General features: G+C 41.8%; 2 protein-coding genes across 3 annotated transcripts in view; one reads left to right on the top strand and one right to left on the bottom strand.

Moving 5' to 3' along the window:
• SREK1IP1 (SREK1 interacting protein 1) overlaps positions 1-3,488 on the top strand; it is a 45,956-nt gene extending 42,468 nt beyond the window's left edge. The window contains exon 6 of the mRNA XM_077896496.1: positions 372-3,488. Coding sequence (XP_077752622.1) covers positions 372-561 — 190 coding nt within the window. The 3' untranslated portion in view covers positions 562-3,488. The remainder of the gene's footprint in view (positions 1-371) is intronic.
• A 2,830-nt stretch (positions 3,489-6,318) lies between these two features.
• SHISAL2B (shisa like 2B) lies at positions 6,319-22,144 on the bottom strand. Of its 2 annotated transcripts, XM_077897984.1 has the most exons (4): positions 21,586-22,144; positions 17,694-17,851; positions 16,406-16,525; positions 6,319-6,523 (listed from the first exon to the last, which is right to left on the bottom strand). In XM_077897984.1, exons 1-3 carry the CDS (start codon positions 21,774-21,776, stop codon positions 16,407-16,409), a joined length of 468 nt encoding a protein of 155 aa, XP_077754110.1. In that variant the 5' UTR covers positions 21,777-22,144; the 3' UTR covers positions 6,319-6,523; position 16,406. The 2 variants fall into 2 exon arrangements, with proteins under 2 accessions (XP_077754110.1, XP_077754109.1); XM_077897983.1 differs by lacking the exon at positions 16,406-16,525 and having other exon boundaries at positions 21,586-22,141.
• Between the last annotated feature and the right edge of the window lie 3,324 nt (positions 22,145-25,468).

Below are 25,468 nucleotides of genomic sequence, written 5' to 3'. Positions count from 1 at the left end.
TACTGCATATGTGAATGAATTGTATATATAATAAAGGCTTGGTAAATGCTGCTTTGTTTACCTTATAAGATTTTGAAGGATATGACAGGATGAAAAACTGAAAATCACAGAAAAAATCATTACATCCTTACTGAATTTAACTTACTACTAGAGTCGAACAGAATAGAGTTATTTGTTTTGTCAGTTTCTGTGGCCAAGGAGCAAAAATTCCAGTCAGTATTTTAAGAGAATACAAATATATAAAGCACATTTTGAGTTTGCTTATACCCCACCTTGCTTCAAAAATGATTTAAGGCAGGTAAAATCCCATTTACAGTGAACCTCTCCAGCCATAAATGCAATTACCAGTCCATGTGTATTATTGCCCGTAGGTCTTATTCATCCAGTTCCACTGAAGAGGACACTTCCAAGCAAAAGAAACAAAAATACCAGAAGAAAGAAAAGAAGAAAGAAAAAAAGAATAAGTCAAAAAGAGGGAAACATCATAAAAAGGAAAAAAAGAAGAGAAAAAAGGAGAAGCATTCATCCACTCCTAATCCTTCTGAGATCTCCAAAAAGTAACTGAATCTCCGGCCTAAGCCATTAAATTCTAAGATTTGGTTTTGAAAATTATCTGACCTTCCTTGGAATTTGCTATACAATTATGCTTTGCAATAAATCACAGGCTTTTCCATATAGACATTTTTTTCATATATGGGACCATTGTCTGGCAATACATTTTTAGTGTGCTGACTCTGAAGTATTGAATCAGTCTTATTACTTGATAGTCATGCCCCAAGTGTGGATATTTGTACCTTCAAAACACATCATTTTTGTTATTCATGACTCTGTGTCTGACTCTAGTGTTATTACTTCATCAGTTGATTGTAAATGGCTTTATTGCAGTCAACACAGGTTATCGACTTAGCACTTAATGAGTATTTGCTGAATCATCAAGTGTCCACCTCCCAGTGATAAAGTGAGGTAGGGGATAATGCTTTGCTCTTGACTCTGAAAAATTTAATAGCTTTATATCCTATGGTAATATATAAAGGTAGTGAAATTTTTCACTGCTGTTTTTAAATTTCAAGCCTTTCTGGATGTCATAGGAGAGGAAGCTGCTTTATTGGTCTTAACAAGGACATTTTAAATCAGTGGTGTTGGCAGGAAGACAATAATTAAAAGACTTAAGGAAGTTTTACCATTACACAAAACACAAAGTGTCTAGTACCTGCCACCTCTATTATTGTAACAATTAAAATTTTCTTCCTTGTTTAAAAAGACAAGTGCAAGTGTAGTTCAGCTTCATAGAGTTGATGCTGTGTTGGATAGAATTTTTAGGATAGACTCCTGGGTTGTTTTACAAATGTGCCATATTGGCATCTCTTAAAGTGATACCTCAAACACAGAACTTTTTAATTAGGAGGATGACAGCTAAATCATCATCAGAACTGATTTTTATTGTATTCTGTATGTAAATTTTATGAAGCTTGTTTCTATGAGTAATGTGGAAAACTTTTATAAATGTGAACATAAATATTTATTTGTCTAAAATAATTTGTAGTTTTAAAGCAGGTTTCACACTGAATTTATGGTTTCAAAAAATGACCAGTTTGGGACATTTCTCTCTTTTACTTCAGTCGTAGACCTTAAGCGCAGTGACAAAAATTTAGGATTAAGAATTTTATTCTGTACTTTTTAAAATATAAGAGCCAGGGAGTTGCATCATGAAAGCCTTTATATAACAATGGAAATTTTATATGGGTAAGCATTTTCAAACATATATTAGTAGATATAAATGTTTGTTACATTTTTAATTTCACAATGATCAGTGTTACTTTGCTTAGTATTCAAATAGTCCTTACACCCAATGAGTTAGACACTTCCTGTTGTGGCAGCAACAAACATTAACCAGTTATCATGGCTCGGCACCAAAGACTGCGTATACCTCACTGTGGTGCAGTTATAAATTTTCAAGTTGCTAACTTAAGAGACATGGCTACAGGTGAATTCATTTTTGTGAAATCAGGTAAGTACACGTGACCTCACAGGCTGGGAAGGTGTACTGATTCTTTCTTCATCCAGCTCCTCTCACTGGCATGACCTAAGTCAGACTAGGGGTGCTTCTTAACTCCTCTTAACACGCGCACACCATATTCAAAATCTAGGAAGCTACACCCACATCCCTATTCTAGCACTGTAGCTGAGGAAGCTTTCATACTTCTAGCTTTTCCATAATCTAATTTAGGCAAATGACCTCCTCAAAAAGAAATCCTCTTTTAAAAAATAGTTCTGTCAGTTGTTGGAATAGGTTTTTAAGGGTTTGTTTGGCCTTGCTGTATTTTACCTATTTTTTTAAACTGCATTTTATGTAAATACAGTTCTTTATCATGATGAAAAAAATAAAAAAGCTTTTAAAAATGATTAGAAAATGCTACATGCACAAGGATGACCCCATCCCATTTAGTGTGTAACATGGTTTAAAAAATGCTAATAATTGTAATGAAACAAAGTTAATTCAGGTATTTGTGAGTTTTATTTCTGTTTGTTTTTTTTTTATTATTATTATTTTTTGTTTTTTTTATTTCTGTTTGTTATAGAGATTATGGCTCATTAGATTTGTTTTCTGAATGGGGACACAATAATGGTCCAGAAAAGTTATATAAAATTCAGCACTCATTAACTAATACAGTGTGCAAATTAAAAAATTTTAATGCTCAGTAATTTTTTCCACTAGATTCATTCTTAGAATTATTCTTAAGTAAATTCCCCATAGTATGAGAATAGTTCATAAAATCACTCATCTGAATAAAATTCATTTTACTAGTTTTCTTCCAAAGTAATCTTGTTGTGGGGATAGCATACAAATCTCATTAATAAATTTTAGAAGATTAGTGAAGTTTTCTCTGAGGCAGTATGAAGCAGAGGGAAAAGTGAATTTAACAGTAAAAATTCCAAAAAAGTCCTGGCCTTCCTAACCACGTGTGACTTTCAACTAAATCATTTAATTTCTCTGGGCCTTGGTGTCTTTCATCTATAGCATAGTGTACCCAGTTTCCCTGAGAGCCCTTCCAGTCCTTAATGTATATGCTCATCAATATTTTAGTACAATTCAAGTAATATTATTCATTTTAGAAATTGTTATAAGTAAGCAGGTAGCATTCTATAATGGTAGATTGAATTTATTAATATAACTGTTAAACACATTCAGCTTCTTTAAGCAGATAATTGATATTTGGTTTACATTCTTACCAACCAATGTATGTCATTTTCACTAGATGCATATAGAATTTATGTTTAGCTTTGTATCTGTAACCTGATAATCTGAACACTCTGAGGCTATCACTTTTAGCTGATGGATCTACTGCCCACACATTCCCTTTCTTTTCTCCATATCATCTGTTGGCTAAAATCTCTCCAGGTATCCCTAATTGTTCACCCTTAATACATATCTGTTTACATATTTGATTCTCTGAGGCCAAAACATCAATAAATAAGGAGTAAAACAATTTTATGTGTCTATATTTACGATTCACTCTAATATTATATGGCCTTGTGTCACCTTCAATTAACTAGGTTGCAGAATTATTAATAATGTTGATAAAAAAGGCCATTGATTCCTTTCTTCAGCAAACATCGATTGAGTGCCTGGCATGGCAAACACTGCTAATAAGTATTGGGGATACAGAGATTGGTGAGACTCATTTGCTTCCCTGAAGAGGTTCATATTTGGTTGGTAGGAGAAACAGCAGAACACATCGATGTGTAAGAAGTGCAGTGATTGACCTGAGCATGCTTTTATAGAAACACAGAAGGATACTTAGCCTGGAGGAGTTAGAAGAGGCTGCCTAAAGAAAGTACTGCTTGACTTGGATTTTGATTTGAGGATTAAGGTGGAAGTCCTGGCAGTTACTGATGAGTTGGTACTGTGAACAAAGTCCACAACAGAAAAGAACTAAGGGGTGTGTGTATCAAGAATTGCAAGCAATATGTGAGGCAGGAAGTGGGAAGAATCAAGACAACCATTAGGTTTTCAGGAACACAAGAAAAGTCTTATGTTCCATGTTTGGAAGCTTGGACTTGAATCTATGAGCGATGAGACACCTTGAGAGAGTCTTATGGAAAGAAATGACTTATTGGAGTTTGGTTTCATCCAGTTCAGAATCCAATTAAGCAGTTTTTACAAGAAGAAATCACTCATATGAGAAGGTCACACAGAAAATAACCTGAGTCTTTTATATCCTATTATTTGTATGTTCCTATTATGTCCTCTTCTAGACCCACTTGCCTTTCTGAGATTTGATTATTACCAAAAATCCCAGTGACTTGTCTTCTAAAAACACATAAAGCTACTGTATTCCTTATCAGACCCGTCCCCAGAATGACCTACATACGTGCATACTTTGAAATGCGTTTTGTTTTAAATGTTTAGATAATTTTTGACTGACTTAAATTCTGTCACTAGGCTAGTATTTGTTCCACCCAAATAAATCATATAAAATATTTTTCATTGTATAGTCTTGGCTGTAATTTGATAAGTCTTCTTGCTTTCTTAATATTTTGTCTCAATCTATGAAGCACAACTGCTTCAAAGTTACAGAGACACATGCCAGTTGACCCACTGATTGAGCCTGGTGGCTGTCCCCTCAGGTAACCTGGGTTGGCAGAGACTATAGCTAGTACTAGTACTAGGACTCAGTTGTCCTTGGGCCATTGGCCTCCAAGGAGAATATGTTTCTTAAGCCAGCATGCTGGTAATCCCACTTGTGAAGCCCAGCATCTTCTGACCTCATTTGTCTCCCCCCCCAAATTTAAAAAAAAAATATGCAGAATGCCAGAGAATTGGGCTTCCTCTCCTAGGACACAACCTGTGACACACGCAGCCATGCCCAGCCCCAGTATCTCTCAAAGGTTAGGAGGAGTTTGAGGGACCATGAGCATTTTGCTGGCCTTGACCAGTTTGCCTGCCAACTGTCATTTATGGCATCTGCCCTTGCCCTTGAACAACAAAGGTAGAACTGTACCAGTGCCTTAACTTTCTCGACCTAGGTTTTTACCTGATGCAACATCTGACTATTAAGATAATTATGAATATCTGTGTATCAAGACAGCCAGTGTGAAATCCAGCACAAGCAGTAGATGTTGCAATAATGATCTGGAGCTGTGCTCTCAATATAGCCACATGTGGCTGTTTAAACTTAGATTAATTAAATATAAATGTATTCTTCAGTTGCATGAGCCCCATTTTAAGTGCCCAGTTGCCACATGAGGCTAGTGGCTACCATGGACAGTGCAGATGAAGAAAACATTTCCATCATCCCAGAAGCTTCTACTGCACAGTGCTGGTCCAGGAGATAACCCAGCTCTTGGTAAAAATTTTGACAGCCAAATGGTCAAAAGTTTGTAAAACCTGAACATGACCAAAAGCAATAGGACATTCCTTTTTTTTTTTTTTTTTTCCTCTTCTACCAGAGAAGCCATATTTGACACATTTTGAAAGGCTAGTCTTTCAACTACAGGTATTTTATACAACACAGTAGATGTGTTGGCGGAGCCAGCTTTTAAAATTAATCCTTATTTCCTAGTGAATTCCATTAGAAAACAAGGTCCGTGTTCTTGTAATAGAAATCACACTTAGGAATAAAAATCTTTCAAGACAATTATAATTTGCAGAAAGCATAGTTTGATTTCTAGGTGTCTAAGTGGTATTACTGCAATAGCCTTAGGTGGAGCTAGAGACTTTATTTTTTTTTTTATATAACTTTCATTATAGAAGTTCCATAGAAACTTCATCAGTGAAGGATTTTTGTTAGGGTTACCCTTTTGGTATGTAGAAAATATTTGTCATGCAGATTACACATTGTGAGGGAATGTTACTGAATGTTAGCTTTTATAAAGACAATATATTCATTTTGTGCCCAGCAAGCCCTCTAAAAAAGGCATGGGTTGATCTCTAAGAGACCTAAGAACCTGCCACCTCTATTTTGTAAGACCATTCCCCCTGAGATTTCCCCTATCCTCTACCATCTCATAAAAAGAACTGCCTCTAAGTATCAAAAGAATTGTGAAATGTTGGTGATGTGACAAATTTCTCATTGTTCTGCACTGGCATAGGCTTGCTTGTCTGTGTTATTGATAAGTTCTTTAATTTCTCATGAAGTATTAGCCTAATTTCATGTAATGCAAAAATATCTTAATTAGCAAATAAAAGTAAACTCCACATGATCAGAAACCTTAGTAGGTTTTTTTTTCCTTAGTAGGTTTTTAATAAATTAATTGAATAACTGAAAATGCAGCTGTGTCTTGCTTTGTGAATTTTTAAAAAGCATAATTACGAACTGTATTTGGAATGCATTCTTTATTTGTATGGCTCCATCTCTGCAGTGAGCTTTTACAACACAGGCTGTTTAATAATACACAGTTTTGATTTGTGTGGTATCCATTTTTGGATCTTGAATTACATCATCAGCTTCATAGGATGTTTCAATTGTTGAATTTGATGCTGCGTTTGAATTGGGGGCTTTGGTTTTCCTGTTCAGGTTGCCTGCAAAACACAAACCAAATGAAATAGTTATTTGAAGTTATGACATAAAATTTGGCTTTTTAAAATGTGTGCTTAAAAAATACACTTTGGAGCCGTATTGAAAATATGTCTTGAAAACACTCCATGGATGAGTGAGAATTGAATCGTTTTAAAGTTGTTTTTGAGCATTTCCTTCTGAAAGTCAAATTAGGGAAATGATAACAGAAGTAAGAATTTCATTTCCGTGCTTACCTTTTTTTATTTTTTTGCCTCCATGTTTCCATGGAGGAAATTACTCATTGAGAAGAAGGCAACAATTTCTGGGTTGCTAAATAAAAGTGTGATTGTCCCTGTGCATAACGAACAAAACTATACTAAAGCTAATCGTAATAATTTGCAACACTCTTAAGGCTTTGCCATCATAATCAGTTTAGATGTAATGTTTAAAAAGAAACACATTTGTGGGGAATCCCTGGTGGCTCAGCAGTTTAGCGCCTGCCTTCGGCTCAGGACGTGATCCTGGAATCCCAAGGATCGAGTCCCACGTCAGGCTCCCTACATGGAGCCTGCTTCTCCCTCCGCCTGTGTCTCTGCCTCTCTCTCTCTCTCTCTCTCTCTCTGTCTCTCATGAATAAATAAATAAAATCTTAAAAAAAAAAAAAACATTTGTGCCACAATCACAATCTCATTCACTCATTCCATGTAAATATGAGTCCAAAATGCATAAGGGTAGAGGAATATGGACCTTTGCTCATCACCAAAACCAAACCTCATAGCAAAGAAATGGATTATTCTTCAAGAATGATTGTTAGAAAAGTTAAGGGCGCTCCTGGGTGGCTGAGTTGGTTAAGCATCTGACTTGATTTCAGCTCAGGTCATGATCTCAGGATCTTGAGACTGGAGCCCCATGCCTGGCTCAGCACTCAGCATGGAGTCTGCTTGAGATTCTCTCCCTTTGGCTCCCCCTCCTTCCTCCTCAGCACCCCCCTCCTCGGCTTTCTCTCTCTCAAAAAAAAATCTTAAAGAAAAGTTATTGTATCATATAGTTCACCAACATATCCAAATTTAAACAACATAAATATGTAGAAGCAGTAGATTAATCCCCGCTGTCACTAATGCCCTCCTGGTGCTGAATCCCTAGCCCAGTTCACAGTCCGCATGTCTGACCTACTGGCAGCATTGTCCTTCCTTGGTCTCCAGGATACCACCCTTTCTTGACTCCCCTCCTCTTTCTCCATTGCTCCTTCTCAGTCCCTTGTTGGTCCCTTTTTCTTCTCTCAGGCCTCTTAGAGTCAGGAGTGCCTCAGGGCCCAGCGCGTTGGTTCCTAGCCCCATCTTCCTCCCCAGTTAGTCTCAATTAGAAAAAATATCTGCTCTGAACCTCCCTTAGAGGAAGTGGGATCCATTGGCCAAGAGGTTCCCCTATTAGAAACAGCTCCTTCCTCTACTGTTTGCCACTTACATCTTTCAATGTGTTCATACTGCCTGGCTTTGCTCAGTTATAAGTAATTGTACAGACTGCTTTCCAGACCCCGTCAGCATACCCCCACGGTGGGTTGATTTGGGACCTCAACACTCGCAGGGCAAGATTATTTACAAGTGGTGAAGAACAATGTCTCCCTCCAGCTCCCAGATCCTGCCCACAGCACTGAAACATGGGTGGCACTGTTCTCTGAGCTCACCTTAAAAGTATCCGAAGTTTAAAGCATAGGGCCTGGAATCGTTCAAAAGATGCCTTTATTTCATCACTTCTGAACTTCTGTGGTGGTAAAGTACATGTTCTACTTCTCAACATTCCATCATAATGTTTCAACCATATAATGTGATTTTTTTTTTTTTTTTTTTTAGAAGTTAATTTGTTGTAGGCACAACATTTTCTAGCCTGGTAAGTAGCTCTATGCCCAGTCAGCAATCATTATCTGTTAAATGGAGTAGGGAAAGCTGGCATGAAAAATCTAATAAACCGATAAATTTGACTTGACTGTCACTTGCAGAGTGGAATTTTAGAAACTAATAGATGGAAATTTAACTACCAAGCACTTCAGTGGTGGAATTTATTCTCTATGGGGGCCACTGAAACTATTTTCCTCTGGGAACATTTGAAAAGCGAAAATATTTCTAGGTTTGTTTTTCATTTGCACAGCAATGTTTGGTTAGTCCTCTTCAGTATTCAGCAGGTAAAGATAAAAGATCAAGGATAGAGGGTGTAAATTAGTTTCACATCATCTGGGTGGCTTTTGCATCTTACGTAAGCATTTCTTGACACATCTAAAACTTAAGATTTTTATTGGAGTTTCTGAAATGCTGAACTGAATGTTGGTTAATTCTAGTCCTTTGTGTTTCCTAAGCTTTTTTACAGACTTAGATTCATAAGTTATTTCAATAAGATTTTCAAGGTGTTTTTATCTACCTTGTCACATATAGTTTTTGTATTTTTAAAAAAATAAATTCAGGAAGTTATTTCCTAACTTAGAGGTTCTCTCTAAGAACCCCTTAGCTTGGGGTTCTCTCTTAGTCATCTCAGTTATGACAGCCCCAGTTTCCATTATGTATTTTCTGGCAACAACCGAAAGAGTTGAACTAACCTATCTACTGCCCTCTGAGATTTCAACGCTTGCAAAATATACTCCAGTGTTAACGGGTTTCTCTTCATCAGGGACTTGTAAAGACACCCATTCTCCAGCCCTGCCTTCTTATCTCCTTGGCTACTGGATCCTTCTAATCAGTGTAGGCACAAATTTGTTTTTTAGACTGGCTTCTGACAGCAAGGCAATTCCCCTCACGGAACCAATCTGCTTCACAAACCAGAAAAGATTTGTCAGAAACACCCTTCCAATGTCACTGGAAGCAGGAATTTTGATTAGCAAGTTAACACCCCTAGTGTTCACTCCCTTCTCACAACTTATTAAAAGAAGAAAAAATCCAAAGGGGCTTTCAATGTGTATCCTTTCTGGTAAGTCAGAGTAATTGGACATAGAGAAAAACCACTGCAGTGAGTAGCTATCGTGGTAACAAGAGTCCAGCCAACTGCACCTCTTTGGAATCCTCTTAAAAGAGAAAGCAAGAAAAGTCTGAGCAACCTCACCTTTTCCTCGTTTTGCTTTGATAAACAGATGCTAATTTTTTAGCCAACAAGGTAGAAAACCAGCTGCCTCTTCTTCTGCCCCAGGATTACAACATGGACTGGATTTTAAATAAATCTATCATTCCATGGAGCTCCCAAGGGATTTGTTACATCTAAAAGGTTTTTCTTTTTTAATTCCTCCTTTTCCTTACTGAATGCAGATTGTGAGGCTCCAACATTACTGTTCTTAACTGGGTTTGACATTAGTTGTTCTTTCCACAGCTCGTGGCCCATTTTCTTTTTCTTTTTTTTTTTTTTGGTGTCTGGTCATCAGAGGGAAATCTCAACCTTCCTTTAATTCTATACCAGGTTATAGAATTATACCTCTCAGACTGGCATTTAAATTAAAGCTTTGGCCTTTGCCAAAATTCAAATCCAATTCCTCAGACAATCTTTGCATGTATCCTCCACAAAGTACGCCAATAGAATTTTTTTCCGATAATAGTTGAATTTTGCATTCATTTTCTGAACCATTCCTCGGGAATCCATTTATCTTATAACTCATCTGTGAACTCTGCCCTTGCTTGCCATTTCAAAATACCAAAAGAGTGCTGGAGACCCCTGCAGGTCTTCCTCTCTTTGACTATCTGGCCGGAACTGTAATTAAGCTTTTCTTTTCTCATCTGCCCACATCCCCCTAGCTTCTGTGTCACATTCTCCATCCTACAGCAGCTTCTAATTCCTAATTAGCTGGCTCACTTTATTGCTGAGTGGAAAATCTACACATCTGACTCATCCCACAGTTCCTCCTAGGGAAAACAGGCAACCTTAAATCTACCCTAAGTGTGATTGATTTGCAAGAGGATGTTTTCCCTTCGAATTTAATATGGCCCATAGGCTGGATCTGAAGGTAATGGTCAAGTGGGCAGAACTTGCCTAGTGACCTACTGATCTATTGTGTTTTCCCTGTCTCCTTCTCCTGCCTTAAGAATATATAGATATCTCAGATAAATACACTTTAAAATTTACTGTAAAAGCTACAATCTTTGACTTGCCCTTTTGCTTTATCCATCCACTGATGAGTGAAGGCAGTTCTCTCCAGAAATGTTTTTCCTATCCTCCTATCCTCTTTTTTTCCACAATGAGCTTTCTTTTTCTTTTTCTTTTCTGCATTATTAAATTTTCCCAACCACTGGTGAATAACATAACTCAAAAATAACTTAGTGGATATTTAAAATCCTTTAAATGAATTTTCACAAGAGACCAGCTTCTGTTTTGTTTATTGGTTCCAACATCAGCCAAGATTGCCTAACCCTGAGCCCTGAGGAGGACCCACAAATACTAAATGTGGCAGTAGCTCTGCTGAGCAATTTGATCTTCTACATTCTAGGAACAAAAACAGTCATAGGAAATTATATGATTATAATTATAATATGATTATGTTATATTATATATAATAATATTATAATTATATAATTATAATTATATGATTTTAAGTAGAAAGACCCCTTTAGGAGACCTATTAACCTTTTCTGCCATTGAGTTCAAGTTACCCCATCTTCTACTAAGATCTCAGTGAGTTCTTAAAGACTTTCTGAAACAAAGAATGGTATTACAAAATAAGTTGGCAGCCTACTGAATAAGAGTTTTGAGCAGGGTTTTGTTGGAGAGGTGTTAAGGCTATTAAGAAAAATAGATCCCAAAGTTATCTGTAAACTTAGTGCAAAACCCATCAAAATACCACTTGATTTTTAAAAATATGGCGTGATTCAAAAATTTATTTGGAAGCCTGAACATTACAGGAGTAGCCAACAAACTTTGATAAAGAAGAATAGTGGTAAGGGAGGAAGGAGAAAGTCTTGCCTGGTCAGATATTAAAACCATATCACTACCACAATTTTTAAAGTATATTATTAGCTTAAGAATAAATGGATTGATAAATTTAACACAGCAAAATAGTGTTCAAAAAATTTTGGACACATTTCAAAAGGGCAAAGGACCCAATTTAAAGGAGGTTCCCACAGGCCAAATCTGAGACAATGTAAGGATTAGAATAAATGATGACAGTAATAGAATATTTTAAAACAAAGAATCTGAGTCCATACTGATCTTAATAAATAAATGAATAGGTAAATAAATAGGGGAGAAAAATAAATAAATAAATAAATAAATAAATAAATAAATAAATAAGGGAGAAAGGAAAGCTCTTCCTTGTAGTAGAATAGCAACCAACATCAAAGGAATGTGAGGCTTGGAAAGTCACTATTTTATAACTATTGTAATAATAGGTCTAAAATTATTTTGAAATTTTGAATGGGGACACCTGGGTGGTTCAATGGTTGAGCATCTGCCTTCGGCTCAGGTTGTGATCCCAGGGTCCTGAGATCAAGTCCCACATCAGGCTCCCTGCAGGGAGCCTGCTTCTCCCTCTGCCTGTGTCTCTGCCTCTCTCTCTGTCTCATGAAAAAATAAATAAAATCAAGAAAGAAAAGAAAGAAAGAAAGAAAGAAAGAAAGAAAGAAAGAAAGAAAGAAAGAAAGAAAGAAAGAAAAGAAATTAATTTTGAATGAAAAAACTCAGTCAAGACCCATCAATGAATGGATGAAAATTTGAGAAGGAACAGAATATTTTCCATCTCAAAGTACCTCCTCACAAAGTACTTAGTAATTAATAGGGAACAATCGTGACTTTACAACATACTAATCCAGCAAATACAACCTTAACCAACGAATCAAAGTTAACATCACCTCTAATGGGACAAAACAATATTATGTGCTTCCTTCTATGATGCCCTGAAAATATGATTTCCATGTATTCCTGTCAAAATGTATTATCTCTCTCCAATCATGAGAAAATATCAGACAAATTGAAAGACACTGTACAGAATAACTGGTTTTTGCTTTTCAAAAATGTCGAGATCATGAAAGACAAAGAAAGGCTGACGATTAAAGGAGGCTAAAGAAATATGACAACTAATTACTAGACTAGATGAGGATGAGAAAAACATCGCTATTAAGGATATTGGCAAAGTCTGAATATGAACTGAAGATTAGATATTACTGTATCCATGTTACATTTCCTGACTTTGATGAACATGCTGTAACTATGTAAGAAAAAAATCCTCTTCTTGGGAAATACTGAAATATTTATGGTTAAAAGGCACGATATCTGCACAATTATTTTCAAATGGTTCAGAAAATATACATTGAATGGAAGTCAATGATAAAGAAAATGAGGCAAAACATTAAGAAGAGGTATACAACCTCTATGCAATTCTTGCAATTTTTCTCAAAGTGTGAAATTATATCAAAATAAAAGAATAAAAAAAATTACAGCACTCTGTCAGTAAAGTGGAATTATTCTATGACAAAGGCATTTACTTATTGGCAAACAAAGATGTCAATATTGTCCAGTGGAAAAAAAATGCGTAAGACTCATCCCTCCTCCCATTTTGTTAGATCCACTTGTGTATAGATGCATGCCAAAAATCCATGAAAGAATTCAACATGGTGTTCATAACCCCCATCTCTGTACGGTGCAATCACGTAAGACCCTGTTTCTTTGTTTCCCCATATTGTCTCATTCTCCACCAACAAAAGTGAATTGAAAGAAAGGTCTTTCTTTCCAGGTGACTCTTCCAAGAAGAAGAAACAGAGCAGACCATTCTGAGCCAGGCCCAGTCATGTTGTGCTCACGGGCAGAAGAAACAATGGCATGATCCTCAGATGTGCTTTCTCAGGATTCTATAGGTAATTTCTATTTTTCTCCTAGGCAGCCACACCTTACTGAGGATTTGCTTGCTCTCTCTCATTTAGATCGCCTGCCTTTACAAGAGAGACCACGGGGTAGATACAGGCTTGGAGTTTCTACTACCTCTCTACAGCTGTATTGTTCTATTTGTGCCAAGCAGCTCTACTAATATCTGTCCTTTCAATTTCCATCCCAAACTCTGCTTCCAACAAGCCCTGTCCTTAGGCCGTCACCACTCCCCCCCACACACACACACTCCCCCAGCGTGTCAGAACCACAGGGTGGATGTGCTTAGGCTTCCTGGAGCTCCAATCTTCTTCAGATATGAGGAGGAAAAGATGTTATTATTAAAGACAAGCCTTCACATTCAGCCAAATGGAAAAAAAAATGACATAAATTTTATAAATAAGATGGGAAAAGGGTAAACATAAAAGGGGAACTTCAAATAATTTAAAGCTGAGATCATGACCTGAGCTGAAGGCAGACACTTAACTGGCTGAGCCACCCAGGCACCCTTTCTTTCTGATGTATACAATTTAAGCTTTTATACATTTTGAATTGATCCCGAAAACATCAGATCACTGGCAGTGACTGCAGTGTTTCATTGGGCTACCTCCAGGGTACACTTTGTGGACAGGTACTGTCGCCAAGAAATTAATTACCCTTTAAATTGTGTCCCATCATCATTTTCTTCCCTCTTTCCGTGTTTTGAGTTATGCACATTTCCAATGCCCCATGTGTTCGTAAGGGGCTCCCTGCACAGCAGGGAGTCTGCTTCTCCCTCTCCCCCTGCCGCTCCCCTGCTTTTGCTTCTCTTGCTCTCTGTCAAACAAATAAAAAAAAATCTTTTTTAAAATTAAAAAAATAAAACTGACTTAGGGCACTGCACTTTGGTGTTTCTATAAGTGACAAAAGTCTAAGTCTAGAATAGTTTAATAGACAGTTTTGCCAAGTGTATCTTTATTGGGTTTTATTCTTTTTTAAAAAGATTTATTTATTTGAGAGAGAGAGAGGGAGAGAGAGAGAGCATCCACTTGAGCACGAGTAGAGGGAGGGGCCGAAGGAGAAGCAGACTCCCTGCTGAGCCCAAGGTGGGGCTCAGTCCCAAGACCCTGAGAGCATGACCAGAGCCTAAAGCAGATGCTTAATCGACTGAGCCCCCCAGACACTCCAAGCAAGGTTTACTGAGACATAGTAAAGTGATAGTACAAAGCTTCTGAAGACAGAGGGGACCCGAGAGGGTTGCCCACCCTAAGTCAGTTTTAGAATGCACACAAAAACATTTTTTCCCCTCTAAGCCATTCAAATTGCCTGTAATGACAACAGTCTCAATTATAAAAATTTTATAAAAATCTAAAATAATGGGAGGTCGACTCTTAGGAATAGGTCACTTTGAAAGAAGAGAGTCGTAACAGACAATACCAGTTTCCTCTGATGTAATATTCACTTGCTTGCTCTTCTGCAAACATTTTATTATGCCCTTGACCTTGAAGGCATTCTTTAAGTGGAATGAAGACTTTTTGTTTTAATAGCTAGAACACGGGAATCTATTCCTAAGTGGAACAGAGAATGCATATTTCACAGCAGCACCACAATGTTTGCACTTTAAAGGATCACTTGCAAATATAAACCATCTTCTTTACCTGTCTCAGTAACATGTGGACTGCCTATTTTGTTTTGGGCTCCCCACCATGTCTGATTTGGTTAAAACCAACCCAAAGAACCCAAATCACTTCATTTGAAAGCAGCAGGAAGGTGGTGATCATATAAAACCCTGCCTTGTCAACAGCACACAATGTTTTTGAGAGGAAGGAAGCAACTCCTTCTAACTACCTCAGAAGGGCATTAATGGATCTCCTTATCTAAACAGCAATAAGAGGACAAGACTTGAATCAACAAGCCAACTAATTCTGTCGCTGGGTTCTCGGAGCCAACATGAAATAACATGAAATAACAACATGAAATAACATTCTGGAGCAGTCCCTGAGATAAATCAGGAAAAACAGCCAACTTCTACTTAGCACAACGCACTGCACAGAGGAGACATTCAATGACTGTTTGATGACTCTACAGGTCACAATAAAGATGTCCCTTTGATCATCTACTATAAATTGATCATTTACTTCATTCAACAAACATCGTTAAGTGTTCTAGGCAATAGCGATACAGTCGTAAGGAAACAAGATGGAAATTATTACTTTCTTGGAACTTACTCTCCAGTGGGAGTGGAGAAAAGTTAGACAGTAGATAACTAAAATATATAGTATAGTAGTGCTGACCGCTTAGGAGAAAAATAGAAAGGGAAGGGTGTGTGAAATAATGAAGGGGAGCTAAAAAGCCAGACAGGGTGACCAGGAAGAACTCCCTAGGAAGGTGACCTTTTAGTAAAGATGTGAAAGACAGTGCAAGTCACATGGCTATCTCAGGGAAAAGCCTTCTGGACAAGGGTGGCAGCACATGCAAAGGCCCTGCAGCAGAGGAGTTTCAAGGGACAGCAAAGAGGCCAATGTGTCTCCTCCACACAGGAGATGAGAGGAATGTGGGTGGAGAGGGCAAACCGCAGAAGCCCTGATAGGTCCCAGGTAAGGCTTCGGTATCTAACAAGACAGATGGGAAGTGATTAAGGTTTTGTTTTGTTTTTTTGTTTTTTGTTTTTTATTTTTAGCAGAGAACTGACAAGACCTGGCTTGGGTTTTAGCAGCCTCACTTTTCCTGCTTTGTGAACAGCAGACAGCAGGGGAGCAAGGGCTTAGCTGGGAAGGGGAGCTATTTGTTTTAAAATGCAGAGTCTGGGGATGCCTGGGTGGCTCAGTACGTCCTCCTGCTCCTGCGTGGAGCCTGCTTCTCCCTCTGCCTGTGTCTCTGCCTCTCTCTGTGTATCTCTCATGAATAAATAAATAAAAATCTTTAAAAATAAAATGCAGAGTCTGGAGTTCCCTAGGTGATTCTTAGGCATAGCAAAATTCAAGAACTTCTACTTTAAATTATCTTGAGACAAAAATTGATTTTATGATCTAATTCTTTGGTGATCACCAATCCAGTGCTGCATTTTGCGAGCGGAGAAACAGGATCTAAACTACTGGACTCACTTCAACGAACAACCTGTCCATTCAGCCGCACAGTTCCAAACAGCGCTTCAGAAAAAGATCCGCCAAGGGACCCTGGCCTCTTGCTCTGTGATGCAGGACACCCTCTGGGAGAGATCTCCTCTGCAGAAAAGGAAAGTAGAGCCAATGCAATCATTCAGTCACAGTGTATTTGATAAGGTCACAGAGCATGTATTCCATAAATAGAAGTTTCAGGATTCAGCCCAAGGAGGGCATCTGAGCAGGTGACTTTCCAAAACTTTTTAAAGTAAACTTTTCAGTTCCTTTTTAAGTAGAAGTTGGCGAGCACTTGTATCTTATTCTAAATATATAGATCCTACATTTTTAAAAATATTTTTATTTATTCATGAGAGACACAGAGAAAGAGGCAGAGGCAGAAGCAGGCTTCCGGGATCAAGCCCTCAGTCAAAGGCAGATACTCAACCACTGAGCCACCCAGGCGTCCCTACATCCTAAATTTCTATTAAAATACACTTTAAGTATGTATCTCGAAATGTTTGATTACTACTTTTTAAATACACCAAGAGAAATTTATATTCACAAAAGTCACAACAATTCTTTCTGATTGAATTTCACATGCTAACGGTTAGCATTTGTGTGACACTTTGTAATTGAGATGATGAGACCCAGTTCCACAAACCGTACATAAAAATTTCTTTCTAACTCTGTAGGCACTCTCCACACAAGCGCACAAACACACATGCACGTGTGTATCTTCACTAGTGTGTAATCCATTGAAACACTGTCTTCTATTGACTTTTCCTCTGCTTTTATTCCTTCTGTGGGCCTCTGCAGTATTTTATGGGCCTCCCCTGAATACTGCACCCCTCAAACGCTCAGAGGAAAGCCCAACTGACCACTGACTGGCCCATCTTGAGCGATGCAACCCTGAGAATTAACCACCAGAGATTTTGCTCCTCTATTCAACTTCTTTGGCTCTATCAAAAACAAAGTTAATTTTTTTTTAACTCTAAGAGGATAAAAACCTTCAAAACGGAAAGAGACTTAAACATAATAGAGTGGATCTGCTGGATCCATGTGTTGGTTTTCATGAGAACATCTACGTCCTGCCACTCTTTGTCCTCTGGTCCAATTTCTCGAAGGGTTTTCACCGTTAACGCCTGATTTCATGTGAATCTTTTAAAAGGCGCCTAACATACCGAGTTTTTGAAAAGCGTTCCTTGTCAACGGTCTGATGTATCACCCAGGGATGGGTGATCGTTTTGAATCGCATGCAGGGAGTTGACTACGAATCACAGACACGGATTACCTTCTCGAGTGGAAGACGCCTCTAGGTGCTGAAGCTGGAGGCCGCTGTCTAACCTTTGAGGCTTTGCAGACAGAAATAAGTAGCACAGGACACAGACGCTGATGACAAAGGCAAGTAGAACAAGGGCAGCAGTTCCCAGTCCAACCAGGGCACCGATGCTGGAGGAGACAAGAAGAACATCCTCAGTGTCGCACAAAATGGTTTGCACACACACCCTAGAGGGCAGGTTTGAATGTTGTTCATTCTTGCTCCAGGCACTCCTAGCCAAATTATATGTTAGTACAAACGGCCTCTGATTGGAATCTAAAGCTCACCTCCTGCCTTCCGCAGGTTCTTACATTTTCTCGATACATTTACATGGTAACGTTAGTAATAGAATATCATGCGAGCTCAGATGGCAGGTGGACGGCCACATGATTCTCTAAATACCGCAAAGGAACCTCTGTCAGTGTATGTTAGAAGCAAACATCGTGTTCACCAACAAAAGGGGAATTAGCAAAATACTCTCTGGGACAAAAGTAGCAATGCAGATGTAGAACTTTTCTTTTGGAGACGTGTATGGAAGAGGGCACCTACCAATACATGAAGCCACAGCTCTTCCAAAAGAGAAGGTTTAATGAAAGGGAAGCAGTACTTATGAAATGTATATAAAGTCCAGGTTTAGCTGGGTTTTTCCTTTCTAAAAGAGCATAATACCAAAGGCCTCTAGTGCCAAGGAAGAAACCCTTGTGCTTTTCTCCAAAAAAAGGGGGGGGGGGGAGGATATCTGATACTCTTTTCTCCGCATTAACTTTGTAATAATTCCTTCCGAGCAGTTATCTAACACTAATCGTTTGAGAGGTAACACAGTTTACATAAGCCTGTGAACTTGATACTTTTAAATAGGAAAAGGATCTTGGAAAAAAAATTATCTCGAAAGACTAATAAGCTTTCCTTATTATTTTGCTTTCCAGTGTATGTAAACATGTAGAGAGAGATTTTAAGCTGTTCAAGAGCACATAGTTCTGTTGACTTGCCCATAGTGCAGTGCCCCCAACAAGTTTGAGATGTACCCAGGGAAGGAGGGAGGGGAGACTCTGACCAGGGATGCTACGTGTGTTAGGGCTCTGGGAAGAAGGAGAACAAAATCAAAAGTGAGCCGCTAAGCTTATTCCATTTATTTTGATTTTAGGAGATAAAGCCCTTCTGCCATTTAGAGACGGCCTCCTTGGCCACAGACTTGGAGTCAGACATCCAAAGACACGTGTGTCTGCTATATTCATGTCGGCCCCTACTGAAGACTGGATAATTTTGTGGTTAGAGTCAGTACGTAGTTTTATATCTAAATTGGACTTCGCCCTCGCTTGTGCACTCTGAGTCCAAAGGGTAGACTCCCTGGCTCTGGCAACTCCGCTTTCATGTTAGTTTGCACCAAAGTTGACTTTTGTAGAGTATATGCATCTGGGAACGTTAGGACTATGCACAGACGCAGGGGAACATAATCCACTTAATTAACATTAAGTTAATGCTGCCTAAGACAGCTAGGCTGCCGCACATCTAGGAAGATTCCTGAAATGAGAACAGGTTATTAAAAAAAAAAAAATCTTGAAAGTGAAAAAAGTAATTTAGTCAATTTAAAAGTCAACTTAATTAAATTCAACATGCATATTGTGAGCTTTCAATGTGCACAATTGAAAAACCAGCCACATGATTTGAAGGAAAAAGCAAAGCATGCTGTTGCTGCTTTCTATTATAAGGAAAGAAGGTCCTGCATAATCTTGGACAGTTAGTGTCACAGTTCCACTACGTTGGAAATGCTGCTTCGTGCGCACAAAACTCTAGATACATCTCCTAAAATATTCATTTTGGGAAATACTTACTGACCTCATGTGTTGCCCTGTGCAATAGGTATTATTTTCCTAGGTCCTCAAAGCAGGTTGCCAAAGGAAGCCCTGAGAGGTCAGGGACTTATTTGTAAGAGATGAAAGGATGCTGTGGGAGGATGGTGGGGGGCTGGGGGATGCAGAACAGGCCAGATGATCCCATCCTCGCAGCATCCTGGGCTTTGAAGCTGCAACCACGTTCACGTTACCTTTCCCCGCCTTAGCAACTTTGCTTACCTGGTAGTAGCTGTGCCCCGCCTTTCTCCAGCAGCTGCAGAATCTCAGAACCAATGCTAGTGGCTTTAGGAATATTTCCCTCATGGGGACTATTTTAAATTTGGGTGGAGAGCAAAGAATAAGAGGGAAATGAAGCTCTGAATTTTTACTTCCCCAGTGCGTTCCCAGCGCTCAGTAACTCACAGGATCCCCAGGCTTAACATGGCCAACAGATGCCATCAGTTGAGATGGTTTTTATGCCTCCCAGGAGCTGAGCTCTCCTGTCCGTGTTGTCCAGGCTGAATGAAGACCCCAGCTAGCTAGTCGTTCTCTGTGCCCTCATAAACCTATCCTCTGCTGCCTGTCACTTTGGAACTATTCAAGGGTCTGAGAATCCCAGGCACTTTTCTGACTGAGTTTGACTTAAGAGTTGCCAGTCTCTGTTGGAGGTGCTGCCCTCATTATTAACACCTCCAAAGACTCAGAGCTGGCTTCCAAAAGTGCTATTTTCCAAAAGGCCGAATGATATGCAATACTGATTACTTGTCCAGATGAGAGGGATAAGCCACCACTATTTTCTGAGATTTTGTCCCACTCTGGCCACAATACGACGTTGTCACCTGAACTGACTGGTTAGCGACACTCCTTTGGAGGAGTTTTTGAAACTCACAGTATTTAAAAAAAAATTATTTCATTGCCTCCAGAAGTAACAGTTACAGTCAGCCGTTGGAGACTGGACAAGTGTGACAAATTCTGGATCATGCTAGAGGATTAGAGAAATAACACTCTTCTGCTTGCTAGCAGCGTCTCTCTCTTGTCGGGCATCATCAGCTCATTGGTTTGTGAGAAACCAATGAAGGTGGGTTGGGAGTTCTTTCCCGTTCATTCTCCAGGCAAAAACCAAAGGATGGAGTTCAGAGGTTGCAATCTTCTGGAGTAGAAAGGGGCAGGGGCGGGGGGTGGGGGGAGCATTTCACAGTGAAAATACCTGCATCAATAGTAGGTGGACTAAGTAAAATTGCCATCATAGGAAAAAGAGGCAAGGAAGGCTCCACCTTAGAAAGTCTCCTGTCTGGGGTCCCTCGGTGGCTCAGCGGTTTAGCGCCTGCCTTGGGCCCAGGGTGTGATCCTGGGGACCCCAGATCAAGTCCTGCATCGGGCTCCCTGGATGGAGCCTGCTTCTCCCTCTGCCTCTCTCTCTGTCTCTCATGAATAAATAAACAAAATCTTAAAAAGAAAAAAAGAAAGAAAGTCTCCTGTCTTGGCTCCAGGGGCCAAGTGGCCCACGTGTTAATCAAGGGGTGTCCTGTAAAGGTTCTAAGGAGCGGGTATCACAGCAAGTAAAACTTTCCCTCTGCCTGTGATCCATCAAATTAGGTTCAGGGTCATCTGAAAAGAGCAAATTTGGGGAGTCCAGTCGCTCTACGCGCGCGCACGCCTCTTTTTGATTCCTCCACACCCTCCAGGAGACTTTAAACCTTTTAAACACTCCGGTCTTCGGTGAATACCTAAGAAGGCGCCCCCCCCCCACCAAGTGTCTGTCTCCCCCTTTGTATTCAAGTGCACCAAATGTCCAAACTAATGCAAAAGAGCGAGAGCTGTGCGCGCCTGCCCCCCCCCCCCCGCACCCCGCACCGCGCACCCCGGCGCCCAGGGCGCACAGCCTCGGGGGTCCCTCGGCCGGGCCGGGGGTGGGGGGGGCGGGGGGTGCAGCACCGGGCGGGTCCCTCAGCCTCCCCCCCCCAGGGAGCCGAGCCTGCACCCCCCCCCCCCGAGCATCCCCCCGCTCCATCCCGGGCCCGCCGCCTGCGCACCTGAGGCTCCACATGTAGCCGTGCTTGTAGGGGAAGTAGCTGCCCGGCTCCCCGCAGCAGTACTTGAGGTCTGCGAAGCCGCAGCAGTAGCGGAGGGCGGCGCCCTCGCCGCTCCGGGGGCACTCGAAGGGCTCCACGAAGGTGCGGTTGAGGCTGTAGTAGCCCGAGCACACCCGGCCCGCCTCGCTCATCGCGGCCAGGCTGCGCTCCTGCGGGGGGGCGGCCTCCGCGCGCCCCCTCCCCTCCCCTCCCCTCCTCTCCTCTCCCCGTCCGACCCTGGGCCCTTCTCCCACCGCGTGGTCTCCTGCTCGCCGCCTGCCTTGGGCGGCTCCTCGCGCTCCCTGCACCGGCACCCGGGAGCTGGGCTGGCCCCGCGGCGCGCCAGGAAGCGAGCTCACCGCAGAAGTGCGGGTGTGGCAGGTGCCTGCCGTCTGCACAGGTGCAGCCCGAGTTGCCGCGCCGCCTGCCCGGGATGGGCGGGGGGGGCCCTCCGGGCACGCGGAGCAGGACGGGTCCCCCCACCCTCACCCCCCACCCCGCAGAGCCACAGCCACTGCGCTGCCCCGGGAGCTGGGAGGGGGGGTGAGGCGCACCCCGACTTTGAGAAGGACGCGCGACGCCCTAACAGCTGCCAGTTCAAAGAAATCAAAGAAGCAAGGTTTTTTTTTTTTTTCACCCCAAAGCTGGCCGTGCGTTCCGCATTCTGGGAAGCAGAGGGAAGGACAGGGGGCGGTGAGGACCTGCTGCGGAGACGGAGACCGGGAGAAGGACAGGGGGGCAAAGGACAGCTGGAGAAAGACACCGGCCTCCGTGGGGAAGCGCTGCAGAAATTTCCCTGGTTCCCCCTCTGTGTGGTGTTCTCACTTAGGGACGCGGGTGCTCATAAGGGTGGGAAGGGATGCGGTTGTAATAGAGCAAACCCCTGTCGGTGTGCAAAGAAGAAAGTGATAATAGCCCCAAGCTGGAAAAGGAGGGGACTGTGACATTGGTCGCATTTGCAAGACAGAAGAGCGGTCCTTGCCCTTCGTTTTCTGTGTCTTTCCCTCCTGCCACAGGGTTGATTGGATGTTGCGATGATACCTTGTTGGGCTCTGGGTACTTCTGTACAGTCTGAACACTCCCAGAAATGCTCCCGAGCCTTGTGGAACCCGGTTAAGTCACTCGGGCGCAGTTGTGGGTCCCTCCGAGTTTGCTTGTAACCTTGGTAGGCAGAACCAGAGCGGCCTGAGGACTGCATGCTCCGCATCCCTGACGGGAGGCTCTTGAGGCCTCTACTCCACGCCGCGTGAATCCTGAGACTCACCAGTCCGGCCGGTGGAACAAACTATTGCAGGCATCCTGTAGATCATAGGTGTGCTTCCTCTGCTCCTTTTATGTGGGTCTTTTCCTGGATTCTAGTAGTTTCTTGACAGACATGTGCTCATCAGTACTCAGCTGAAGACTCAAGATCTTCCAGTGACCTCTCTCTCTCCAGTTCTCTCTCTCTGTCTCTCCATCTACTCACCGGTACTATGTCTTGCCTTTGGGGACCCTTGTCCTGCAGGACCTGATACCCATGTTCAGTACCTGTTGTTTCTCTCATTACTGTGGTTGAATGTTTTGGGGCAGAAGGGCTAATCTTGTCTCGGTGAAGCCATTTTAGCTGAAGTGGGCCAGGCGACTGGGCCTGATCCAGGGGCCAGTTGGGTTCTCTGTCTGTTCTCTACCCTGGCGACAGGAATCCACAGGGAGCTGGTCTGCAGAAAAGACAAAATGAGGCAGGGAGGAGACACACAGAAGGGTGGAGAGAGTGCTAATGGTTTTGCAATTCAGTGCAAGTCCTTTCCTGAGACCCATCCTACTCCTATTACTGCAATTCTGGGGACGGCCCTGACCCCTTAGAGTAAAATGCCCTTTCTGGCTGAGGTGCCTTCCCCTCAGAATCTACTGCTTGCACCCAAAGGGTTCTAAGCCCTGCAGCACAGCTGCAGGTGAAGGCCAGGGCGAAGGCAGGTAAGAGGCAGACCCAAGAGCTGCTGGGCCAATGAAGCTGGGAGGGGGGTCGGGAAGGGGCTTTAGGCTTTTCTTCCCGTTGTGCAAGAGGAAAAGAAGATGAAAAGAATGAAAGTTCTTTTGGGAGGTGATGGCAACTGTCTCAACAAAATGCATCAAAGTCTGCCTGGAGCGGAAGACATCAAGGTGGAAGAAGCTGAGAGCAAAGGCCTGGAGACGTGCTCGGGCGACAGGCGGAGCAGAGTACAAGGACCGGCCCCTCGCCGAGGGCCCGGGGTATGATTAGAAGTCCTGGCTCTCTGGTGGAACCAACTTGCTGGCTCCTGTGATTTTTCTTTTTTACTTTTTTTTTTTTTTTTTCCAACAACGAACAGTGGATGGTGGGAAAACAGGAGCAGGGAAATGAGCGGTAGGACTGGGCAGGAGGATTCTCTGGGGCTGTGCTCCGGCCCCTGATGCCTCTGCAGTCACATCGGTGCCTCGGCCCTGCCCTGGCCCCAGAGCCACACCATATGCACGGGAAACACGCACACAGAGAAGGGCACGCCCACAGCTGCCCGACTCCACCAAGCCTGGAGTACCTCGGAGCCTCTGAAGTTCAAGTAAACACAAGAGCCTTTTAACACAAGAGGTTTAAGAGCAGGGTCAAGGTTGAGGCTTTCAGCAACGCCGGTGGAGAAGATGTGCAGCCTGCTTGACTTGGCCGCTGTCTGGTCCCCCCTGTGACCGAGTCCTCGGCTCTCAGCCGCCAGGCAGGAGTGACAGCCAGTGGGGTGCAGCTGGCCCAACCTCAGAAAATTGCCAGAAATTATACCCTTCATTTTCACGTATCTCGCTGGTTCTCAGCAAAGATGGTACCACCCTTTAGGTAATATTTTGCATGCAAGTTTGGGTGGTCATGATGCCCGAATGCCCACCTGGTGATAGGGATGTAGGCCAGCGAGCTAGACATCCTGACATCCTGCAACATCTACAGAAAAACGAAGAACTGTCTGTGACTTTTCAAACGTGCCACGGGATATGACATGGATGAAAACTGTATTTATGCACATCTAAAACCCGTTCCTGTGTTACAAATGAAATACAAATAAGCATTTGTTGAATTTTCCAGGAACGTAATTCGAGGGAAATTGTTCTTTGTTTTGTTTGGAACTTCACCAAGTTTTTCACTCTTGGAGAAAATCATGCACCAGGGGTAAAGTCGCTTGAGATTTGGTATTTGAGTTGCCAATACCGTGCACTGTCTGTGCCGGCCGGCATCTGCGCTGTCACTCTGTAGTGACTTCTAGCTGCTGCGTGCACGGTATTGGTGTAAATGTGTCTCTCGGTCCAGTCGTGCTTGAGCACTTCCACGTGGAAACACATATTGTATATAGATTCCCTTCCCTTTATTTCTTCATCATGCCACAAGGAAGCCATTGCACGTGTCGTGTTAGTTTGCTAGGGCCGTTGTAACAAAGTACCACTGACTCTGTGGCTTTAACAGCAGAGATTTATTTTCTTAGAGTCCTGGAGGCTGGAAGTCTGAGATCAAGGTGTTAGCAGGGTTGTTTTTTTCCAGGGCTGTGAGGGAAGGATCTGTTCCAGGCCTCTGTCCTTGGCTTTATCGCTGGCCATCTTCTCCCTGGGTGTGCACATTGTCTTCTCTCTGTGTCTCTGTCTGAATTTCCTCTTCTTATAAGGACACCAGTCATAATAAGGGCCCACTCTTATAAACTCATTTTAACTTAATTATCTCTTTAAAGACCTTATCTCCAGACTGAGGTGCTGAGGGCTAGGACTTGGTCATATGCGTTTGGGTGGGGGTGGGGGGTGGGAGGGGAAATGATTCATCCCATACAATTGGGTTTGTAGGTACATCCTACCATATATGCATTTTTCTTTCTTTTTG

This window comes from Canis aureus, chromosome 5, assembly GCF_053574225.1.
Source record: "Canis aureus isolate CA01 chromosome 5, VMU_Caureus_v.1.0, whole genome shotgun sequence".
Lineage (NCBI taxonomy): Eukaryota > Metazoa > Chordata > Mammalia > Carnivora > Canidae > Canis > Canis aureus.
Note: the sequence above shows the minus strand (reverse complement) of the source record. Positions and strands in the feature narration are given on the sequence as shown.

Excerpts from the sequence above, each read along its gene's own strand:
- SHISAL2B (XM_077897983.1), bottom strand. The coding sequence starts at position 21,776 with ATGAGCGAGGCGGGCCGGGTGTGCTCGGGCTACTACAGCCTCAACCGC. Across the intron at positions 17,852-21,585 it reads GGCTACATGTGGAGCCTCAG|CATCGGTGCCCTGGTTGGAC; the intron begins GTGCGCAGGCGG and ends TGTCTCCTCCAG. Across the intron at positions 6,524-17,693 it reads GGCGTCTTCCACTCGAGAAG|GCAACCTGAACAGGAAAACC; the intron begins GTAATCCGTGTC and ends TGTGTTTTGCAG.